We start from the raw sequence: 22,067 nt of genomic DNA on the forward strand, positions 1-22,067 counted from the left end.
ATCCCTAATTAAACTTTGCTTAGATTTAAGGCCATTATTTCAAGATGACAACTTTAATTAATTAATATTTTGTAGACAAACCTTAATGTTGTGTTAAATAGTATTTTATTATTTTGAATTCTCAACACCCATTAGGTAAGGGATGTCAACAGAGCAAGTTCGGGACAAGACACCCCTCTCCCAAATTCGCCCTACCTAAATTTTTTGTGTTTTTCCAAAACGGATTCGAGATGTCTGATATACATAATTTTTTAAGGAAACTAATTTAAACTTTAGCAAATTTAAGATAAATTTATAATTTTTTTTTTTTTAATATAGTCAAATATTTGACAGTCACAATACAATATAACCTCTACAAATTATTAATTAATAATCTCTTTTAAATAATAAATTACGTCGGTCATGATGAAATTCCCTTATACAGTAAGTTTCTATAGGTCCCACTTATTACATAAATTAATAATTTTGTAAGAAATATATATATAACTGACTATGATGTTTTCTTAAAATATGAATCTAGTGTTGCTAGTCTTTTCTTGAAATTTATGTCTACTTGAATCTCATATCTATTTTTTCGTAATGTGCTAAAAAATACAATAATTTAAGTCTACTTTGTGTTTGATTAAATACATTGAAGGCAGTTGATTAAATGAGTACAATACATTAAATTTTACTTTATTAAATAGTAAGTACAATAAATTTAATCTTTCGTTGGTTAATTAATTAGATGATTATGATACATTTCAGAAAATAATAGAGGAGATCCCCTCCTCTTGCTTGTGAAAAGGGAGAAGAAAAGGAAACCCGAGTTCTAATTGTTGAATTATTAAATGTTTTAAGTAAAAAGAACTATTATTGATTTGTAAATTTTATGACTATTTTACTTCTAAATTTTAATGGCTGTTTATTCTATTCTTTTCAAACCATATGAGGGGATTTATTTGTAATCCCTTCAAAGTGTAATGAACCTCTTGTTTTTAAAAAATAAAATTTAGTAAATAAAATTGTTAATTCTTATTATAATCCGTTCTACAATATACTCTTTCTATCCATATCTATATACACGCATACATAACGCATACATATTATTCGTCATAAATTGGAGAGGAGGAAAAAAAAAAAGTGTTTGGCAAACTCAACCATTGTTTCCTTCATTTTTCTTCTTGTATCATTTATAGTATCGCGTTCTTAATAATATTCATTAAAAATGTACTAAAAAAATCTTTGCAAATTTTTTTTATTAAAATTTAATATAATATTACTAGTTTTTTTTTTTTTCGGTAACTAAGTAATAAATTGCAAAAAAATAAATATTTACAGAAATACGAGGGGCATACCCCTGGCCCGTACACTGGAATGGGCCACACGAAAATAAAATAGAAGTCCACATGAGTGGCCAGTGGCCCAAGCAAATCCAGGATACAAAAGCACAAGTCCAGCCCAAAGCCCAAGCCCAAAGATGCAATCAGGTGTCAACCTAACACCTATGCCAAGCCTCGGGTGGGAGTAATCAACAAAGAAGAGAGTATCACATTACTGCTGGGTTGTGTGGTGGTTGATGCGGTGGTGTTGGAGGAGGTGCTGCTGGGTATGTTTGGTGGGTGTTTGGAAAGGAGAATAAGGGGTTTGAATTGGTGAGTTGGTAAAAGGATGAAGGGGAGGCACCATTCAGTTGCAATTTCTGAACAATCTGTTATTTCTTTCCCTCCAAACATGGTAAACATAGCTAGCCAAGGATAGCTTCCACATCATGACCCTGCTCTTTAATTTTTGTTTCCAATTCGAAGATGCCCAATTTAGGAAATCCTTCCAAGAGTTAGGGCATGTGTAGAATCAGCATTTGTGCTCGAGCCCATTGTCTTGCAATGGATGGTTGAGCTATTGAAGATGCCCAAATTAAGAACTCCTCACCTTTGTTTTTTAGGGTTGGCCTATCAAGTCGTAGCCCAGTGTCTTGCAATGGATGGTTGAGCTAGCTGCTACATGTGGCTGGAGGAGATTTCTATTCCTCCACAATTATCTAATTTAGAATAGAATAGTAATTTATGGACCAAATTTGGCAATTACTGAGTTCGGCACACAAATCGGTATTATTTTACGGGATAAATAGTATTTTTTTGATGAGAGGTCTTTAGTAAAGCTCAACACGATAAATGCAATAATATATAGCTTATAAATGATAATACTGGTTTCCAAAATGATTCACATTTTAACAAGCTGAAGGACGCTATAGCAGTTTAGGATTTTGCAGGTTGCTGTGAATTAATATTCCACGTATAACACCAACTAGAGCGGAAAAGATCTCCATTAAGATATTCTTGTTATTCAATATATAAGGTCTAGTTTGGTGTGACTGTGTTGTCGGAGTGGTAAAGAGTCACGCCTTAAGTGCCCACCACCCTATGATCCTAAATTCGAATCTCCTTCCCCTAACCCCACTAACTACCAACTCTCCTTGGCAGGTCAATATATATATATACATATATAAAATGATGTTGGATGAAAGGCGGCGGTGGTCACAAGACAAGTAGCATTCGTAATAAAAAAATAAAATAAAAATAAAAATAGATAGAATTGATTTTCCTTTGATCAGAATGCATTATACAATGCCCAAGCAAAGTATGTAACTACCATAGTCCAACAATAACCTGTGCAACTCTATCAGAATATGTAACTATGTATAATGCGTAACTACCATAACCTTCTTTCTTTGAGTAATATTCCATTTTCTATTGTATCAGGCAATTGTCTTGTCCAACTGACATTAAAGTATCCATCTCATGATCCTACTATCGTGAAAGAAACTTACAACATAAAGACGGATAATCATCCGTGGTCAGAGAGAATGTAGATGGTCCTTTATCAAAGTTGACACCGGGTTAGCGTACGCAGATTCGTCCAGCTTCTCAGGCAGGATCCCGTCCATTTCGGCCTGAACTTCATCTGAAAGCGTCAAGTCTTGTAGCACTTCACTCAATGTACTGTCCACTCCTTCCGAATTCCTAATGCGACTAAAAACTTCTAGGAGAGAAGGGGTGAGTCTTCTTGACAGCTCAACAAGGGTTACCTGTAAATGTTCAAGAGTACGAAAACAATAACAAAAGAATCAAGAAGGGCACATTTTATGTGTTGCACATTTTAGTGTAGGACGTATTCTAAAACTAAAAATTTTATCTTCTTTGACTCCAAAGGACATTTATGCTAGCAATGGACCATTTGACCAATACAAATTGAAATTTCGTTTCATTTTTACAATGTAAAAGAAATGCCTCCTAGAAATAAGCATATCAGACTTCGTCTCACAATGATTGGGAGACATTTAAAAATTGAAATTTTTTTCAGGACAATGAGGAACATATTAAATTTATATGCAACTTATCAGAAAAAGATTTGTATGCAACTTGGCAAAGGCAGGCATGTGGAAAGAATTAAAATTTGTCTAGAAGAATTGAGGCGATAAGCGCACTGGAGCGCCTGTGCATCATGGAACAGCCACATGACAGAAACATTAGGGCCATCTTAGTTGCATATATGAACTCTCGGACTAAAATTTGCATACTCCCTCAAAACTGTTATACTGTAACGTAGACACTTAATACTAGGTATGACATTCACAAGTCCATAAAGAAATTACCGGATTATATAAGCCATGGTATAATTTAAGAGTGATGAATTTAATTAAGACTTGGCTATAGACTGAGTTCATTCCAAGATAAATAAAAACCACCCATATTTTTCAGAACACTAGAGAATAGCAAGGGAAAAAAAGTTAGCAGGGACATAACCTGTTTTTCCTGTGGTATATTGGCCTTCTGTTTGGCTATGGCGACAGCCCTAGAGAACCCACCAATAGCATCAACTAAACCTCGTGAAACTGCATCTTTGCCAGTCCAAGCTCTCCCTTGTGCAATCTCCTCCATCTCTTCTGTCTGCCACAGAATGATTGGGACTATAATGCAAGAGAATAAAAAAGAATACTACTCTCGAAGTTGTTTATTTAATTGACTATCGTACGGTCATTGATCTTGAAAATGCTGCCTTGTCTCGAAATTGATCATAGACTTTCTGTGCACGCTTGGCAAAGAGTTCTGATTCATCCGTTCTGCAAGTTCAATTTGATTACTCATAAATGGTCAAATTGTATCAAAATTGAAAACAAACATGAAAGAACCAAGAAGAGGGCTATATGTGGACCAGAAAGGAATTGACATTGAACAGAGATATAAATCAAAAAACAGTCCTTCGTAAAATCTGCTTAGATATGAAATCATCGAGTGAAATGATGTTCCACAAAATATAAGTATTGTATCCTTGTCAACTCATTTTACCTGAACGGACGCTGATTAGCTTGGTAGAGTTCAGAATATTTTCCTCTTGATATGAACTCCTTATTGAAGCCAAATGTTTTATATAGTTTCTGCAAATTAAACTTCCCTAAAAGCACAATTATAAGACATCAACACCATAACCTAAAATATGAAACATAAAATTAGGGTCATTTTGGATCCCAAGATAAAATCAGCTTCAACATTTAATTGTACTCATAGCATAAGCATACTTGCAATTTAGACCACAGATATGGATACAGTCATGCATTTTAGCTATAGACAACTCAATTCGACACGCCATCCAATCCTAAACATTTCAAATAGAAAAGAACAATGGAAAGAGAATAAATGGAGGTGGGAGGGGAAATGGCAGCAGAAAGGCAGAACAAACTCCAAAAAGGAAAACTCCAACAATGAGTGGACTGAAAAACATGAATAAGAGCACTCTTTGTTAAATTGCAACAAACTAATATGCATATTAGACGGAAATCTATGAGAAATAAAATAATTAGGGAGGTTGCAACATCCTTAATGATAACCAAGTAAAGACGTAACATTCCCCTAGAGAATGATTCACAAACTTTATAGCAGGAGGAGACACCTGGATGAGAATTATTAGGAACATTTCCTTTGTGCATCTATTGACATAAATATGCAGAAAATCTATAAGCAACCTGTATTATTCCATCAAAAGATTTAGTATGCACTTGCTCATCCCTTGTAACCTTTGTGAATGGTTGGTGCTTAGTAGGTCCAGAATTTTGAAGAATGTAACAACATCCACTTCTTTTATTATTTCCTGAAGAATAGGGAGGAATTTATAATGTAGAATAAATTTATAAATAGTTTCAATTAAGAGAGCGGATCCCATGTGGTTTCATATTATTTTCTCATCCCCGAATTAATCAATTAAGTTCACATTACATTGTGCAAGAGCATAATGTTTGCGAACATGTGATTTTATGATAAGGTAGTTACAATAGCAGAAATAATGCAATTAGAGAAGGAATATCTAACATCCCAAATAAAACTTCCCTCAACACTTACAAAACAAGTAATATGCATATTAAAAGTATATTTTTTATTCTAATTTTATATTCAATACAATAAACTACATAATATTTATATATATGTGCAATTAGTTTTGAAAATTAAGTAGCCTAAATGTAATATACGTGTATTAAATACTTGCGAAATGTAAATTAATTTGTATTTATATATTTTTTTTTTTACAAAATTGGGAAGTTATATATTTTATGGAAATTTTTTGTAATTATATAATTTAAAAAGTAAAGTTAAAAATTAAATGCATATTATATACTTATATTCAAAAATAGATAATTTTTAATTATATTTAGAATGTCATGAATTAGAAAGTTGAATGCATGTAAAATAATATTTGTGTGTGGTACACACTTTTGAAGGTAGTCAATTAATGTACATTTAATATGGACATTAAATAAATAATTTTTGTAATATATTTAATAATAATTCACATATGATTAAAAATTTATCTAAAGCAATTTTAGTAGATATATTTGTCATTACAAATAAATATAAGGTGAACTTGGTCATTTCTTAAAGCTAAGGCAATATTGCTATTGCAGTTAACTATTTGACGACGTCACTTACAGCCAAAGGAGAATATTCCAAACCTCAAGGGAGGTAGATTACAATATTTGACCAAAGTTTAATCTATGGGTGAAAAGTCCAAACCTCAGCACTTGTGCAACCAGAATTTTATGGGATGGATTTCAAATAACTCCCTTCACCTTTATTTTCAAAAAACTCTTTAAAACCATCCATACAGCTTTTTCAAATCTCAACACAGCTTGTAATCCTTATTAATGCAATCAAAATGCATTTATTTATTTTTATTAAAAATGAAATAATATAGTTGGAACCATGTATTTTAAGAAAATCTGAGTGTCAAGCCAACTTCAGTTCTTATCAACTTCTGCTGAAAACAGAACATTACGAGTGCTGATAGGTTCACCTGAAACAACGCCTATTGAACCTGTTAAGGTGAGATTCTCCGCAACTATAGTAGATGCTGCCATCGCCATATAGTATCCTCCACTTGCCGCCATATCAGACATTGATACAATGACAGGTTTTGAGGCAGCCAGAAGTCTGATTTCTCTCCACATTCTGTAGAGCACAAACATCAAGGGTAGTTAATCAACTACATGAGATCATTACAAATTATTGTAGTTTTCTTTTTCCTTTTCATAGTTTTCCCTTTCTGCATAAGCAGCAGAAATATTCATTCAGAAATGGAAAAGAGACATGTATCCAGAAAATGAAATATAAAGAAAGAACACCAATATCTATAAAAAACTTTCACTGAATGAACAAGGGTGATTTGGGAAAGAAAATAGAACCTGTGGAGCTATACCTCCATAAAACTCAAAACCTTAAATGTATAAAAAGGATAGGAATATAGAAGGAGCTCAGAAGCAGTTCTTTTTTCCCTCATTTGTCCTATTAGGACTCAAACCTGCAATCTTCCATTTAGATGGAGGAGGGAATTCCACTAGGGCTCTTGGTGGTGCTCAGAACAACTTCAAATCAAAAACTAGAATCTCCACCCTATTGAACAAATACTTGTTGCACTCCTCCCAAACCGCATACAACAATATAGATATAATAGACACCACGACCCACACATTGATACCCATCAGCTAGCACAGTATCAAATCTTTCATTGACTCCAACTCCCTTGCATATGCGGCAGCAATTGGGAAGATTGCAATGCTTTAAATGTCCACTATAATGCCAAACTTAAAGTTTTATGGGCCAAAGTTGATGTAGATAAAAAATAGAGGGGGAGGGGGTAATAAGTATAACCATATTTTTAATCAACCAATGTATTGAATAGAAATATTAGTTGATATCATCAATTTCTCTTACTGTAATAATGGTTGACTAAGAAAGGACATGTTTGTGATTGTTTCAGCCAATATGGAAGGAGGAAAATTGTTCTTTGAATCATCACACAGGTCCCTGTAATTAAATGAGGTCCCTATGATATTTGAATCTCGGAGAGAGCAGTTTTTAGTCAATTTAATATGACAATTGATTCTAGAACTCATTATTCAATAAAACAACTTAACATAATAATATTTGAGTAGGTCACATATTTAAATAAAAAATAAAAAAAATTTATAGTAAAAAAAAAAATAGGATACTTAGAAAAGTTTTGTTTCTTAAAAGACTAGCTAACCTTATTAAATTCTACAGAATTAGTAAATGATTACATATACAGGCATGGCCAGCATCCTTGTCCAGACCATAGTCACAACCCTAATGCAATTGGTGGTGTCACCGTGCAGTACCAGGGTGCTCTATAATTTATGTGGATTGATAAGTTAAGTAATTGGTGGTTTTAAGAGAGAAACAGGAAGAAATTTTTTAAGTATAGTAATTTGGAAAGTAACAAATATAATTTTTTAAACATCAAGTAATTGCATGGCTTTGGCTCATCATCATACATTTTTCAAATAATGTTGCATGATTACACTTGCAAGGTCATCCTCGTGCAGACTGGTCCTTGTCTTTCTCTTTTCTTTTTTGAATTAACGTAATCCTCAAAAAACAAAAGGAACATCTCTAAATCGAGGGGTGGGGTTCCCCGTGTTTATCCCTTTGTAGCTTTCTAATGCAGAAGATTTTTTATTTTTTTTAGTGATTCTCTCTAATGTGGAACGTAACTCCCAAAACATACCTATACTCTGTTTCTCAAACATAAAGCAAATGAGAGAACTATGGTTTTGACAAAAAAGAAAACCCAATTTTGACATAGCATAAACCCACCCACGTAATCTTGAAATCTCTGACAACTTCTACAATTATAATTAAGATACAAAGTTACTTTGACAAATGCAATACAAAATGTTTGAGCTTGTGATTCATCAGAAAATTTAATACATGGAAGCATTAAGAAATCCTCAAAGTCAAATATTACTTAACAGTTAATATGTTCAAATATTGAAACCAACATATTGGAAAATCCTCAATCATTACACATATAAAATGGAACTCAATAGACAATTTGATTTACAGTCTTTCTGGTTCAAGCATCTATCATTACTTTTTAGAAAATTAAACATGTATCATACAACTACTTGAGCACTTACAAATCAGAAGCAAGCGCATCACCTCCAGGACTATCAATTCGGATGATAACAGCCTCGTATATTTTTGAGGCTGGAAAATGACTTCCATATCAATCAGAGAAGAAAGCAAACTAAAAAGTGAAACTGTGTGTTTGCATGATAGACTGCCAACCCAAACTTTGGAGAACGCACTTTTATATGTGAAACATTGCATAAACAGGTAGCTTCGTTCTTGGTAAATATGTCAGCAATTTGGTCAGATGAGCACACAGACAACATAAACAAAACCACAACAAATCTACTAGCAAAGAACTCCCTGTACCAAAATAGTTGTCCCTTTTTAGTGATTCCAAGCTTTTAAAGGGCACGCATCTTTTTTCTGAAATTCCAAATGCAATCTACAAACCATAAAGATTTTTCAATTCTAAGGATCATTTTGTAAAGTCATTTATTATTTTGAAAGTAGACATTTTGGGATATTCCAGAAAGGAAAGAGAGACAACTAGCTTGGGACAATGTGTGTAATGCCTCTATATGATTTGTATGTGCATGAATATTGTAGCAGCCAATTAAATGGCCCCCGTATTGTCAATATACAGCAAATGGGTGCTGGAACTATGCAGCCAATAATCACACAATAATTAGGAGATTCACAAGGGGCAGAGGAGAGAGTTTTGTACATAGCCTTAGTGCTAGATTGAGCAAGAGGCTGCATTTTAATAGAACAAAAAATGTGTGCACATTGGTTGATTGTCGAGTACTGGTGCACCCTCCTAATCAGCATAGACATAGCAAATTAAAAGAGCCAAAGGATTTGGGCCAAAAACATAAACCACTCTACACATTCCTTTAAATACAACCGTGGATATGGCTGACTGCCTAGATGTGAGGACCACGAGGGGAATGCATAACTCAATAAACAAGCGGAACAGCATAAGTGATGTCTGGTCGTGTAAAATGAGATGTTATGCTGCACCCACTTGGAGATAGAACATGATCTCATCATTAATGTAATCTAACTCTGACGGGGGTGTCGGTGATTTTTTCCGAAACTTTAAAACGGTGGTGATTTCACCAAACATCAGGGGAGGTCAGAGTAAATTACCATTTAAAATATTATAAACCCTAACTTGAGTTTCAACTAACCATGAAATATGTAAAAAATCACCATGTCTGAATGTATAAAGCAAGCAAATAAAATAAATCATCCACATATGAACAAATGATTTTTATGTGAAAATACCCAATTGGGAAAAAATCGAGGGACCTAGTCCAGACAAATTGAATCCACTGTGAGAAAAATTATTAAACACCTTGGTTAAACAGAAGAATCCTCTAGTTACCTTGACTCAGACTCACGCCAAATGTTCCCTTCGAAATGCCACTGCCACTCAACAAATACGCTCCTCATTAGGGGTGGAGCCAGAAATACTTAGTTTGGGCTCTTTCTGCCGTGGATGTAGGCCCTAGTGGCTGAACCATGTAATATCTTTGTGTTTTTCTCATTTAATTTCTCTCCACATATGTTTTATACTTTTCAACATGGTATCAAAGCCTAATTTATCTTCCTAGGTTCAACCAATATTTTGGGGTATTCCCTTAGCATCTGAAATGTTGTTAAGGGTTTCTCAGTGCTATTTGTGACTTGTTTGGGTTGCCATTTTGTTCGGCAGTAATGTTCTTCACCTTTGTCGGGTCTCCAGCAGTTTTTATCGACTTGTTTGGGCCGCCGGTGTGTTCGGTAGCATATGGAATTAATTTTTCTTTCACTAGATTCGAACTTTCTAAAGTAACAATAAAAAGGTGGTAATGAATTTTTGAGGGATTAAAATAATAATAATTATTATTAAGAGACCTATAAACAAAAAAAAATTAAAAGAATTTTGGGGAGGGGGGGGATTTAATTTTCTTTCAAACCTACCAGTAATAACTATAAAAAAGGCACCTATAAATGAAATTTAAAAAAAAAATTGGTGGGGGGGGTACGCCCCTGCTCCTCATGCAATTCGCTTCTCCTTTAGCTAAATAATCACCATGATTAGTGTTAAATATAAAAGAGAAAACTCTGTATTATATTGATGTGTATGAGATGTATACAAAAGGGGTTTATATAGGAGGGGTTATGTATGATGAACAAGTAAACCCTATATGTATATGGTAACTATATATATGGTAATCCTATACAAGGTTAGAATATATTATACAATATAGTAATAATATATTGCCTATATGTATATGGTAACTATATATATGGTAATCCTATACAAGGTTAGAATATATTATACAATATAGTAATAATATATTCTACAATATATTCTAACAGCCCCCCTCAAAGTCAAGGTGGGTTATATGAAGCCATCTTGAGTTTGGAGACAATCCTTTCACCCTGATGTAACTGACGTGGCACCGATGCTAACGTGGTTGATGACATGGCAACTGAAGTGCCAGGTGACTTGACACTACTGCTGGCACCTCTGTTGCGTGGCAACTGACGTGGTAGGTGACGTGGCACAACTACTGGCACCGTTGCAGAATGTGTCTGACGTTGGACCGATGCTGACATGTCAGGTGACATAGGGTGGATCTGTGAAGATCTTGAAGGTAGATGCGGAGCGTAAGTTTAAAGGTTGATGTCCCCGATGGTTACCATAAACTGATGGGTGACGACCACGTTGAAGGCGCGTGTGAGCGCATGATGACCATTGATGGTGCATAGTGGCGAAGTGACAGAGCTGATCCGACACGTTGACGTGCTGGATTACCGCTAGTGCGCGTGAAGGCGTATGGAAGAGTGGGATTACCACTTAAGGCGCATGGTGGCGCGCTGACAGAGCTGATCCAACACGTTGAGCATATCTGAACGAGGCATCTCGTTAAACAACAAGGCTTTCCTATACAGGGCATCCCTAGGCAGGGCTTCTCTAAACGAGGCATCTCGTTGGGTTTCCCGAAGGAAGACTTATACAACGAGGCTTCCCTGGACGGGGCATATGAAGATCTTAGAGTGCAGAAGCGTGAGTTTGCTGGTTGACTGCTGCCGCCGAGGATGGGGCTAATGGTGCCATCCCCGGAGATGACTACGATAAACTGGTAGATTGTTTACCAGAGATCGAAAGGCTCTCTTGGTATCAAAGCCTTTCGATCTCTGGTAAACAATCTACCAGTTTATCGTAGTCACCGCCTGGGATGGCACCATTAGCCCCATCCTCGGCGACGGCAGTCAACCAGCAAACTCACGCTTCCGCACTCCAAGATCTTCATATGCCCCGTCCAGGGAAGCCTCGTTGTATATGGTAACTATATATATGGTAATCCTATACAAGGTTAGAATATATTATACAATATAATAATATATTCCCTATATGTATATGGTAACTATATATATGGTAATCCTATACAAGGTTAAAATATATTATACAATATAGTAATAATATATTCTACAATATATTCTAACAATTAGTGGTTCTAAGTATGTGCAAATGCTTTCGGTGTTGAATAATCTCTGTAGTCCTTGGATTATATGATAATCACACTCAAAATGAACTTACCATCTAATGTATGAATGATGAATGAAAAGGAAACAAATCTTTAGCAATTAGATTGCTAGAATGCACTGGACTTCTTAATGATTGAAGGATGATTGCATTCTAAAACCATAGAAGGTATATATAGAGAGTTTAGACGCACAAAATGATTAGCTGCTGCGACCAGGAACAACAATAGTATCAAAGTACTATATTAGTAGCAATCTTAGTAATATAATGTTTTACTTTTATATTTACAAAGAAATTACTATAAAATAGCATTATTATGGAGATTTCTAAATTTATATGGGTTGACGTGCCCAATACCATTGTTACTTTTATAGTGTCAAGATTAAAAACAGGAAAATTAAAAAATAAAGCAAGGGATTACCACAGTAGATATGCTCAAGTTGATTGAGTAATTATGTATTGATTACTCCAAGCAGATGATTTGCATGCTTATATTTTATATACCATCATTTCATGGGATCAAATTTAATTATGACCAACATACATTTTTCACAATTGTGAGAGTAAAAGATAGTTTCCCTTTGCACGCACATCCAAGAAGTAGACTAAAAAATAAAGCATACTTCTTACACTGCAAATCTTGTGAATGAATTGCTTGCTAATAATACCCGAACTAGGTGTCCTTAATGCAGTACGGACACGACTAATTCTCCCAGAGGCTCTGATTATTACTATTTTGTCTTTACCATCAGATAAACCAAGAGTCCACTTCCTGACCCTAGTATATTTCCTGTAGTGAGAACGAAATAAATTATTATACGCTCAGGATTAGCATGCCTATCAATGCAATCACGGTTGCATCAGTTAATGAAAGGATAAATAGATAAATTTAAATGAAAACAAGAATAAGAAATTAACAAATTACAAGTCAAGATTAATGTCAGAACAACAAATACATGCCCGGGAAGAGCTGTAAACACAAATACAAATTTTCAAGGCAAGGAATGCAATATAATATATATATATATATATATATATATATATATATATATATATATATATATATATAAAGGAAGCACATTCCAGACTAGATATATTTTTTGTTAAATTATAGGAAAAAAGTGTAGTGAATGTTTACACAGCCACAGGTGGAGTTTTGGCAAAAACTGCTCATGATATTCAAATGGTAAACTGGAAATAGATTACACTCCTCAGAGAAACTTATGGAGATATAAATTACAATTTCTGAAGCTATGAATCAGAATACAAGGATAGCGTAAAGACAGTATGACGATTGCCATTTAAACGTATTTATATCAAAATTATGCTTTTGCATTCATAAACCATAAGAAATAATTATCAGAAGAAAACCGATATTTTTCCTGGAACAGATGAACATCAAGACCATAAATTAATGATACATTTAGAAAATAGATAAATAATTGATGCAAAGTGGATGAAGTAACTAGAACGCTAAAGAAATGTGAATAACACCCTCAAGAAAACAGGAGAAAACAATAGATACAAAGATATGAATGCTGAAACACTGCTTGAAAAAAGAGAGAGAGAACACTGTTTACCTGTAATGAACTAATTGAAGATATTTATCCTTCTGAATTCCCAGTCTCTTTCTCAGTATCGATATAACCTACATGGGCCACAGGTTAAGAACAACCTATCAGAAAATTATCATATCAATAAAGAAGCAAAGATTACTTTGTTGTCTTATAATTCACACCTTTCTCCAAAATAATGATTGTGATCATTTTCATAATTATTATTAAAAATTAAGTTAACACAGATAGCTTGGGAAGCCTAATGATAAGCACTTAGTGTGTATGAATACAAGGAGAATAATATAAGCCAGAAGCTTTATTCCATAAATATATATTTTGCATATCAGGTTTAATGTAATCCTTATTAATTGACAGTAAAATTCCTTTCAAATTATTAGATATATTAAGCACTAGTAGAGCAGCACTGGATGAAACTGCAAACTCAGTCAAAGTATGTCTAGAAATTCAATCAGCAGTGATATCATAAATCGTGTCTCAAACAACTGATATCTTCACCTCATCATCATACTTTACATCTGTTATCCAGCCACCTTCTTTCAGCCTTTCAACTTGGTAAACTCCTTCATTGATGAAGCTTTCAATTTCTTCTCTTTTCTTTCCTGTATGAAAATTTCAGGAGCACAATAAAACAAGTGTCACTGATACTTGGGATCACTACAAACCCAAAAAAAGTACAAAGCACCTGTGCTAAGAGAAACTTTATCCAGCCAATTTTCGTAGATGTTATCAAGCAATGCAGTCAGTATCTCACAATTTTCTTCAGACATACTTTTGCGCGTAAGACAATCTCCAGCCATCTTATATTTACCAATCCTTTGCACTTGCGGTTCAATTCCAAATTTCTCAAAAACACCTGCAAAGCAACTTTTAAAGCCGCTCCTCAGCAGTTAAAAGGAATTATTAACCTTTTAAAAAATGAGTTAAATTTAGAAATCAGTCTTATAAATCAATAACTTTCAATAAATGACGCGAAAAGATGGGAGTAAGGAAAAGAATTCTTTGAATACTTACATTAGCTATCCTCACAGAACTCACCACAGGTCCACAACTATAATAATCCTCCTACTTATTTTAAGTAATAGTTAATCAGAATAGGGACAAAGGCATTCATCCCCCTCTTGCATGATTTAATGTGAGTAAACAAATGTCTAATTTTTCCAAGGATTGGCAGTTGGAAACTTTATTATGGTATCCGAGTCTTTAACGAAACGATTTGCTTTCAAACATCTGACTTTTCATAAAAGTTATCAATGCCAGACTAGTAGCAAAAACCTTTACTGACTTGAAATTCATAATTTTTTAGTTCATTATTTTGAGTTAGTCAATTGCTTTTTTATTTAATCCTTATGCTGCACCTGTCTAATTCTAAACTAATGAAGACATTGTGCTGGATGCAGGAATCAGCAGTAACACCACATAGAAATAAGAGGAGATGACAAATCCACCTCCATGTAATTTAAATATGCAGCAGTCAAGCCAAATGTTCCTAAATTCCTGCACATACAATTCAACAAGGAAAATGATGATGAGGGCGGTCTCACTTCAGCTCGCCATCCATTTGACCAAGTTTTTCGTGACATCAAATACTTGACCAAACAGATGAGGCAAGAGCTCGTGGTAAGAGCGTCTCATCATATCATTGCTCTTCTACTAATCATAACTCTGTGCCCCTAGATATCTGATCTGCCAAATGCACATGAAACCTGTTCCAGAGCAAGTAAAATTGACTTACCTCCAAGGAAAGATGCTTGGACAGTCAAACCATGCAAAGAAAAAGAAGCACTTGGAGGAGCATAAAGCTCTTCACAAGCACAGCCAAGGTAATACTCTTTCTCTCCAAATACTGGGATATAACCCACAATGAATTTACCAGCATATTACCATGACTAGTCAAAGTCGACAATCAACAAAAAAGAATCTCCTCTACAACAACAACAACAACAACAACAAAAAACACTTTAGTAAAGTAACATAAAACAACATCAACACCCTAATACCTCAAAGAATATCAATATTACATAACATTTCAAGAAGCTATCTGCTTTCAGGAAGTTAAAAAGACAATATCTATATCCAAAAAATGGTGCCACCAAAACCATGGTTCACAGTTGCAGACACAGTGTAACGGAATCAGTTATCGCGATAGTGAATTTTTTTTCAACCACGTGCATAGGGCCCAAAACACACCAATATGCAACTTTTAACAACATATTTCTATAAAAATGGGTTTTAATGAATTTTAGTTATTTTTATTGAAGACCATTTACAACAAGTAATTTCATGAATTCTAAGTCGTAACATATGTAACACTTATATCACAACAAAAAAAAATTATCATTTGTAAGTAAAAATAAATTTTAAATAATAAATTTGAAAATTAAAGCTTTATAGCACGCTCTTTAAAACTAAGTTATCATTTATAATATTTCATCGAAGATAAGTATTTACCTGCCAAATTTTTCAAATTCGGAAACTTGAAATATTAACTACGAGCTATTATCATAGGTCTACAAGGAAATAAAATGTTTAAGTGAACTAGGAAAAAAATTTGTTTAAGTGAAATCTGAGCAAAAAAATCAAAGAAAGTCAAATAATTTTGAAATCCACCGATTATTTAGAACTTTGGACATCCAAGCTTCAATGTTTGAGCTTGGATCTCAAGTTTTTTATGTTTTTGATGCAAGATTTGGCCTTTGGATGTTTTTCAAGTGAAAAAAGGTGTATAAAATTGCAAGTTGGAGTGTTTTTAACAATAAGTGGTTAGGCCCTAGTTCAACTCTCGTCAAATGAAACTTGACCTCTTTCATTTTTTATTTTTTATTTTTTATTTTTTATTTTTTAAAAAAGGGGCTAACCCTGTGCACGAGGCTTCCACCACTACAGGGTCTAGGGAGGTTTAGATGTACACAACCTCACCTCTGCATGGGAGAGGCTGTTTGCCAAAATAATAATAATAATAATAAATGAGCTTGAGCAAAAATAGAAGAATGTGCAAAAAAAACATGAGAAATGTGACGGTTCAATACAGCATTACCAAAACTAATTGAGGTTGAACAGAATTAGAAGAATGTGAAAGAAACATGAGAAAACAATAACATCAAGTTCACTACAAAATATGCTCAGTAGAAAGTGTGGTATGGTTGCACATAAATATTGAAACATATGAGGTGAGTAGGTGCAAATGCACAACCTCCAATCCTTCACACAAACATGCACAAAAATATTTTTTTCCCTAAATGGATGGAAATTTATTGATAAAACAGTGGAAGTACAAATAACACAGAGGGCATCCCCTCAAGAAACAGTCTGAAAAAGAGACCAAGACCCATTCATGTATTATGTGGATGAATGGTGGCTGGTGGTGGGTTTAAATGATGCACATGGTTTACTAGTGTTGCCTGCATATGGAGTTTGCAAACTATCCAAAAGTCCAAAGTGGCTAGCAGGTGGGTTGATTCTTCGTTACCAAAAACAAAAATAAAAAAACAAAAAAAGACCCATTCATGCATCATGTGTATGAATGGTAGTGGTAAAGGATTTATAGTTTTGTTTTTAGGATCTAGAGGCTTATCCAAGCCTTAGTTGTTGATAAGCCCTGAGAAGATTTGGCTTGTTCCACTTGAGCAAAATTTATCAGAGAATTTCAAGTACTGCAAGTAATATGCTAAACATAACTATGCTACCTGATTTCTTAAAATCCAATATATGCCTTCTGATCTCCTCAACTTTACCCCAGCCACAATTCAAGCGTTCAATGTGCAGATAGATACCAGAAATACGAGGATCATATGCTGCTTTCATTAAGTTCTCACAAATCTGAGGTAGAGATAGTCTATAAGAGAAACGGCTCCTTAGCTGCTCAGTTATCTGAAAATAAAAGAGAAAATAATTCTTAACTCCGCCTCATAAAGTCATGAACCTGATAATTACAAATAATATAATACGAATTTCCAAGATCCCAAAGATAAAGTTCTAAATTGATCAATTTAATGCATGAACAGTTTTTTAATTATTTTACGAGTAAAAAAACACCAATGTCCTGAGTGGTAAGGAAAATAAGAAACAATAATGATCATCAACTATTTAATTATATAAATTAAGTGATGATCATTGATCTCTCATATCTGGAGCAGAAAATTTTATGTTGTTGATATTGCTGACAGTTATATTTTTACAGTATACACATGACATATACACATGAACCAGAGTCAGGTTTTATATGCACTACTTTTGCTATTTAGATGTTCTTATTTTGCAATTTATATTCTAAGATTTACGTTTCAGTTATTATTTATTATCCTTGTTGTGGTCGTACTTAAACTATAAATGTTAATGGTTTACCTTTTATTTCAATTTCAAATATGCTGCATTCATTCATTACTGTATCACATGCTTACATTATCCCTGTTCATTTCTTTTAGTTTTATTCATGTTTAACCTTTGTTAACTCAGAGTGTAGGCTTTAGGGGAAGTGGAATAAAGTAAAGGAGAAATTCATATTTTCCAAGGATTATGATTTATTGCTCAACTTTTTCTTGCCTTTCTTTTATTATTTCCACATTTATAGTTCCTAATTGTGGCGAGAGCAGAGTAGGAGGTCCTTTGATAGAGAGGAGATTCCTATTTGGATGTTAAAACGTTATATTGAGTTCTTTATTCTTTTGGGCTTGGTGGAATTGTAAATCTTAGGAGGAATTTGTGGATAGTTTGTGTGTAATGGACTATGATTGGCTTGGTTGTTCTTTGGACGCACTCCCCTTTTGAGGGCTACTTAGCGAAACCTTACCGTTAATTATTTCTTTCTTCTGGAACTATACTACATTAGTTATTTATGTTTCATCATATACAAGTAAAGTTGTGCATATATAAGAATTTAGGAAACATTATAAAAGCCAGAATGAAGTCCATGGACTAGATGTTGCACTTTTGTATATTGTGAATTCATTTTAAATGTGGAGTAATTTAAGATAAGATAGCTCCTTATGTATCTTGTTATGAAAATGCCAAATTGTGAGAGATATGTAGATGTGCACTGGCACATTCCAAGAGAAAAATGTCAAATTTGGTTAATAGGGTTGAGTCACTTCGAGGACTGATTCATCGACGGAATGAAATGGAAGATTGAATACCGAGCAAAGTTCACATTAACAAGATTATTCTAGTAAATTGATCACAAATTATATGCAATGATAACTGATAAGTGACTTAAATAGCTTAGGTTTGAAGATTAATTTTACTAGATTAGTTGGCCTGATATATACCTAATTGGACTTAGATTTTCTATAAACAGATGTGGTATTGGATATGGAAACTTGAATGTAAAAATAGAAGGTGAAACAATCACAAATTTTGGCGGATCCCCACATCTAGATGAAATCTTGGACCAACCAAATTCAAGGGTTAAAGCGTCCAAGGTGGTCTAGCAGCCACTCGACTGACCGAGGTCAAAGATAATAGGTCCAGGTCTGCCCAGTAAATGCTGGACCAGTTAAAATAATTGCCTAAAGTTTTTCTATGAGCTATTTAAGAGTTGTCCATCCACCTTTGATCAGTGCCAAAATTTTCTTTGTTTTTTTATTTGGATTGGATTTCTAAGGCTTCCAGTTAACTCTGAACTGAAATCATATAAAAGTAGGATTCATTCACAAGCAAGATAGCAGGAACAATACAAGAGAACACAAAGAACAGACAGAGAACCAGAGACATATATATTAAGCTAACTAATCACGGCATATTAGCAATTTATCATGTGAGGCAATCTCAGTTGGAGCTCCATGGTGATTTCATAAGAAGAATAACAGCCATGACATTAATTCTTCGTGCTTTTTGTAGCTTAAGAGTTCAAGTATATGACTTGTGAGGACATAAGGACATAGTTCAGTGGCAGAAGATTTGTAGATTAGATTCCGAATCACTGAATAATACAGTGTAACTTGTAAACATACTTTTTCTTATAATGGATCCAACTCTAGACGAGATATCTTGGTTTTTACATGGAAAGGTTTTCCGCATAAAAAAAAGGTGCCTGCTTGTTATTGCATGATTTATTATTCATTTCTTTACATATGACTGATTTAATAATTCTGTTTTAATTGGTAAACAATAAATTGAAAAGATATATATTTAACCCTTTCTAGATGTAGTTTGTGAATCCATATAGCTTTTATTCAATTTCAACTAGCGGATAACCATTTCAATACAAGTCCCAATCAAAAATAATTTCACTGCAAGAGCAGATACAGCAGGTTATTGCAAATCAATGTTATTTAAAATGGCTAAGGAAGCCAAAGAAGGTCAATGACAGAAAAGCATATACGATGAGATAACCATGCACCATGAACAAGGAAATCTATGAACACATCTCTTACATCTCATCATCTCGTGTATTGAACTATTAAAATCAACCAAACATTTAATTCACGACAGCTATATTGGTTATTTATCATATCTAGATATAGGATCAGCGAACCAACAAGTTCAACTACATAATTATGTTTAACTAATGGATGGGTGAACTAAATAATACATCCTGAGGCTCTTGATAGTTTATCATGCTTATGACATCGTCAAAACAGGTACTATACGAACTAAAATATTCATTTACATACCGATTGAAGGTGTCTAAAGCTTTCACTTAAAACTCTACTGCTATTCACTTGAACTCCACATACTTTCTTTAAAAAATGAAATGATATAGTTACCTATCAAAAACACACACAAAAGCTACCATTACTCAAAACATTGTTGTATACTCCCTTTTCTGAGGGGTGATTTTGTCATTAGCCTATTAAAAAGTTCCAAGTGGAGTGCAAATATCATGTCCCTATCTTAAATTGCATACAAAATCTTCCATCTACCTTCAAATTTGATAATTTCATAAGAAGTAGATGCAGTAACAATATACACATGATACTGATTTGACATTGTAAAATACTAGTTGACATTGATAATTTCCCCCTACTGGAGAAAAAATTCCAGCCCCGCCCCGCCCCGCCCTTCCTTCCCACGAATGACATAAATTGAATCATTCAAACAATAATTAAATGCATTTCCAAATACAAGAATCGGCATTATATCACACCAAAAGGGGGAAAATGTGTGTATAACAGAATATTATTGGATCTTTCAGCAGCGAGTCTACAATCTCGAATTCATCTTCGAATGTTAGCAGTAGCTAATGCTCATGAATAATCGAAAATAGAGGAGAAATAATCAGACCTTGCCGCGTAATTTCATGGTCAGGACACTGCCTTTCTGAATACGATCCCAAGGAAATGCAACAAGCATCCGAAGCTTCACGACGAAGCTCTTCCACGCGCTGAACTCTTCGAACTCGAACTCACCACTCGGATAACCATCCACCGAGCCTCTTTGACTGCTCGCATTTTCAAGCGTAGACCTAGACTCACTCTCGGTTTCAGCTCGGTTCTGAGATGATACGGATTGGGGAGAGAATGGAATAGAAATCGAGGTTTTGAGAGCGGATTGTAGAGAGAGAAACGGCATTGAAGGTGGAGAGGAGAGAGAGAGGAGTTGTAAATGGGGAGCGGTGATTTGGGGGTGTGATTGCGGAGAATGTGCGTCGGTGGATAGAGCTGATGCGAAACGAACGTAGAAGCTTGAACATTCCCTCTCTTTCTCTCTCTTCTTTCTCTCTCTAAAACGGAGAAGAGTGAGTGAGGTGGGAGGAGGGAGAGGGTCACTGCGCACTACTGTGGCCAGATTGCCAACATGACTTGCGCGGCAATTCCATAACCATTTTGTCTGCAAAAGAATAAAATATTAGGTAAATTGCGTTAAACCTCCCCCAACTATGCATAATTTAGCAAATGTCTCCCTAAACTACACTTTTTACACATAAGGGTTTAAAATATTACATTTGTAGTGAAAAGCCCCCTGCTGTCAATATGCCCGGACCAGGAAATTGTGTGGGGGCGAAAAAGTGAAATCTTTTTGTAATTTCAAAGGGGTCAACATTAAAAATTCTTAGGTATATAATTTTTTTTAAAAAAAATTGTTAGTATTTTATTTTTATTTTTTAACCTGGCAAACAAACAAAGAGAAGCAGCACAAAATCAAATTAGACAATCCTTAGCTGCTAGAAGACGAATATCAAGAGGAATGTGGGCAAGAGCAACATCCTTAGAAAGAGGACTTCTGGAAAGCGTCGCAAGAGCATTAGTCACCTCATTGCCATGCCTATGGGCATGGCTAAGACGTGATGAGGAAAAACTCCAAAGCACCACATGAACATCATAGGAAATGGCCTGAATATCCATTGGCCCAGAATCGATAGTCCAAATAGCCTTAACCACCGTCAACGAATCAGATTCAAACCAAACCTGAGAAAAATGAGAAAATAACGCCCAAAAAACAGCCTTACGAAGGCATAAAGCCTTAGCCAAAGTCACATTCAAAGTCGGAAATGGACTAAAAATCACTGCCTCCAAGATAGCGCCCGATGAGTCTCAAAAGAAACCCCACCTCCCCCTACCTGGGAAGATTGAGAAAAGGATGCATCCATATTAAATTTAACAATACCTGGAAGCG

General features: G+C 34.5%; 1 protein-coding gene across 1 annotated transcript; it reads right to left on the reverse strand.

Moving 5' to 3' along the window:
• Positions 1-2,433: 2,433 nt before the first annotated feature.
• Positions 2,434-15,394, reverse strand: LOC132280951 (serine protease SPPA, chloroplastic-like; the record flags this gene model as incomplete). The annotated part of the gene is made up of 11 exons (XM_059782697.1): positions 2,434-3,067; positions 3,786-3,929; positions 4,015-4,102; positions 4,329-4,434; positions 6,325-6,479; positions 8,468-8,537; positions 12,564-12,730; positions 13,521-13,588; positions 14,013-14,116; positions 14,200-14,370; positions 15,250-15,394. Coding segments are annotated over 11 exons (1,449 nt in total), but the record flags the coding sequence as incomplete, so codon positions are not given.
• Positions 15,395-22,067: the final 6,673 nt, after the last annotated feature.

Source organism: Cornus florida, unplaced genomic scaffold (assembly GCF_030987335.1).
Source record: "Cornus florida cultivar Cherokee Brave unplaced genomic scaffold, ASM3098733v1 CherokeeBrave_3.0.0_Hap2_Chr11, whole genome shotgun sequence".
NCBI classification, from domain to species: domain Eukaryota; kingdom Viridiplantae; phylum Streptophyta; class Magnoliopsida; order Cornales; family Cornaceae; genus Cornus; species Cornus florida.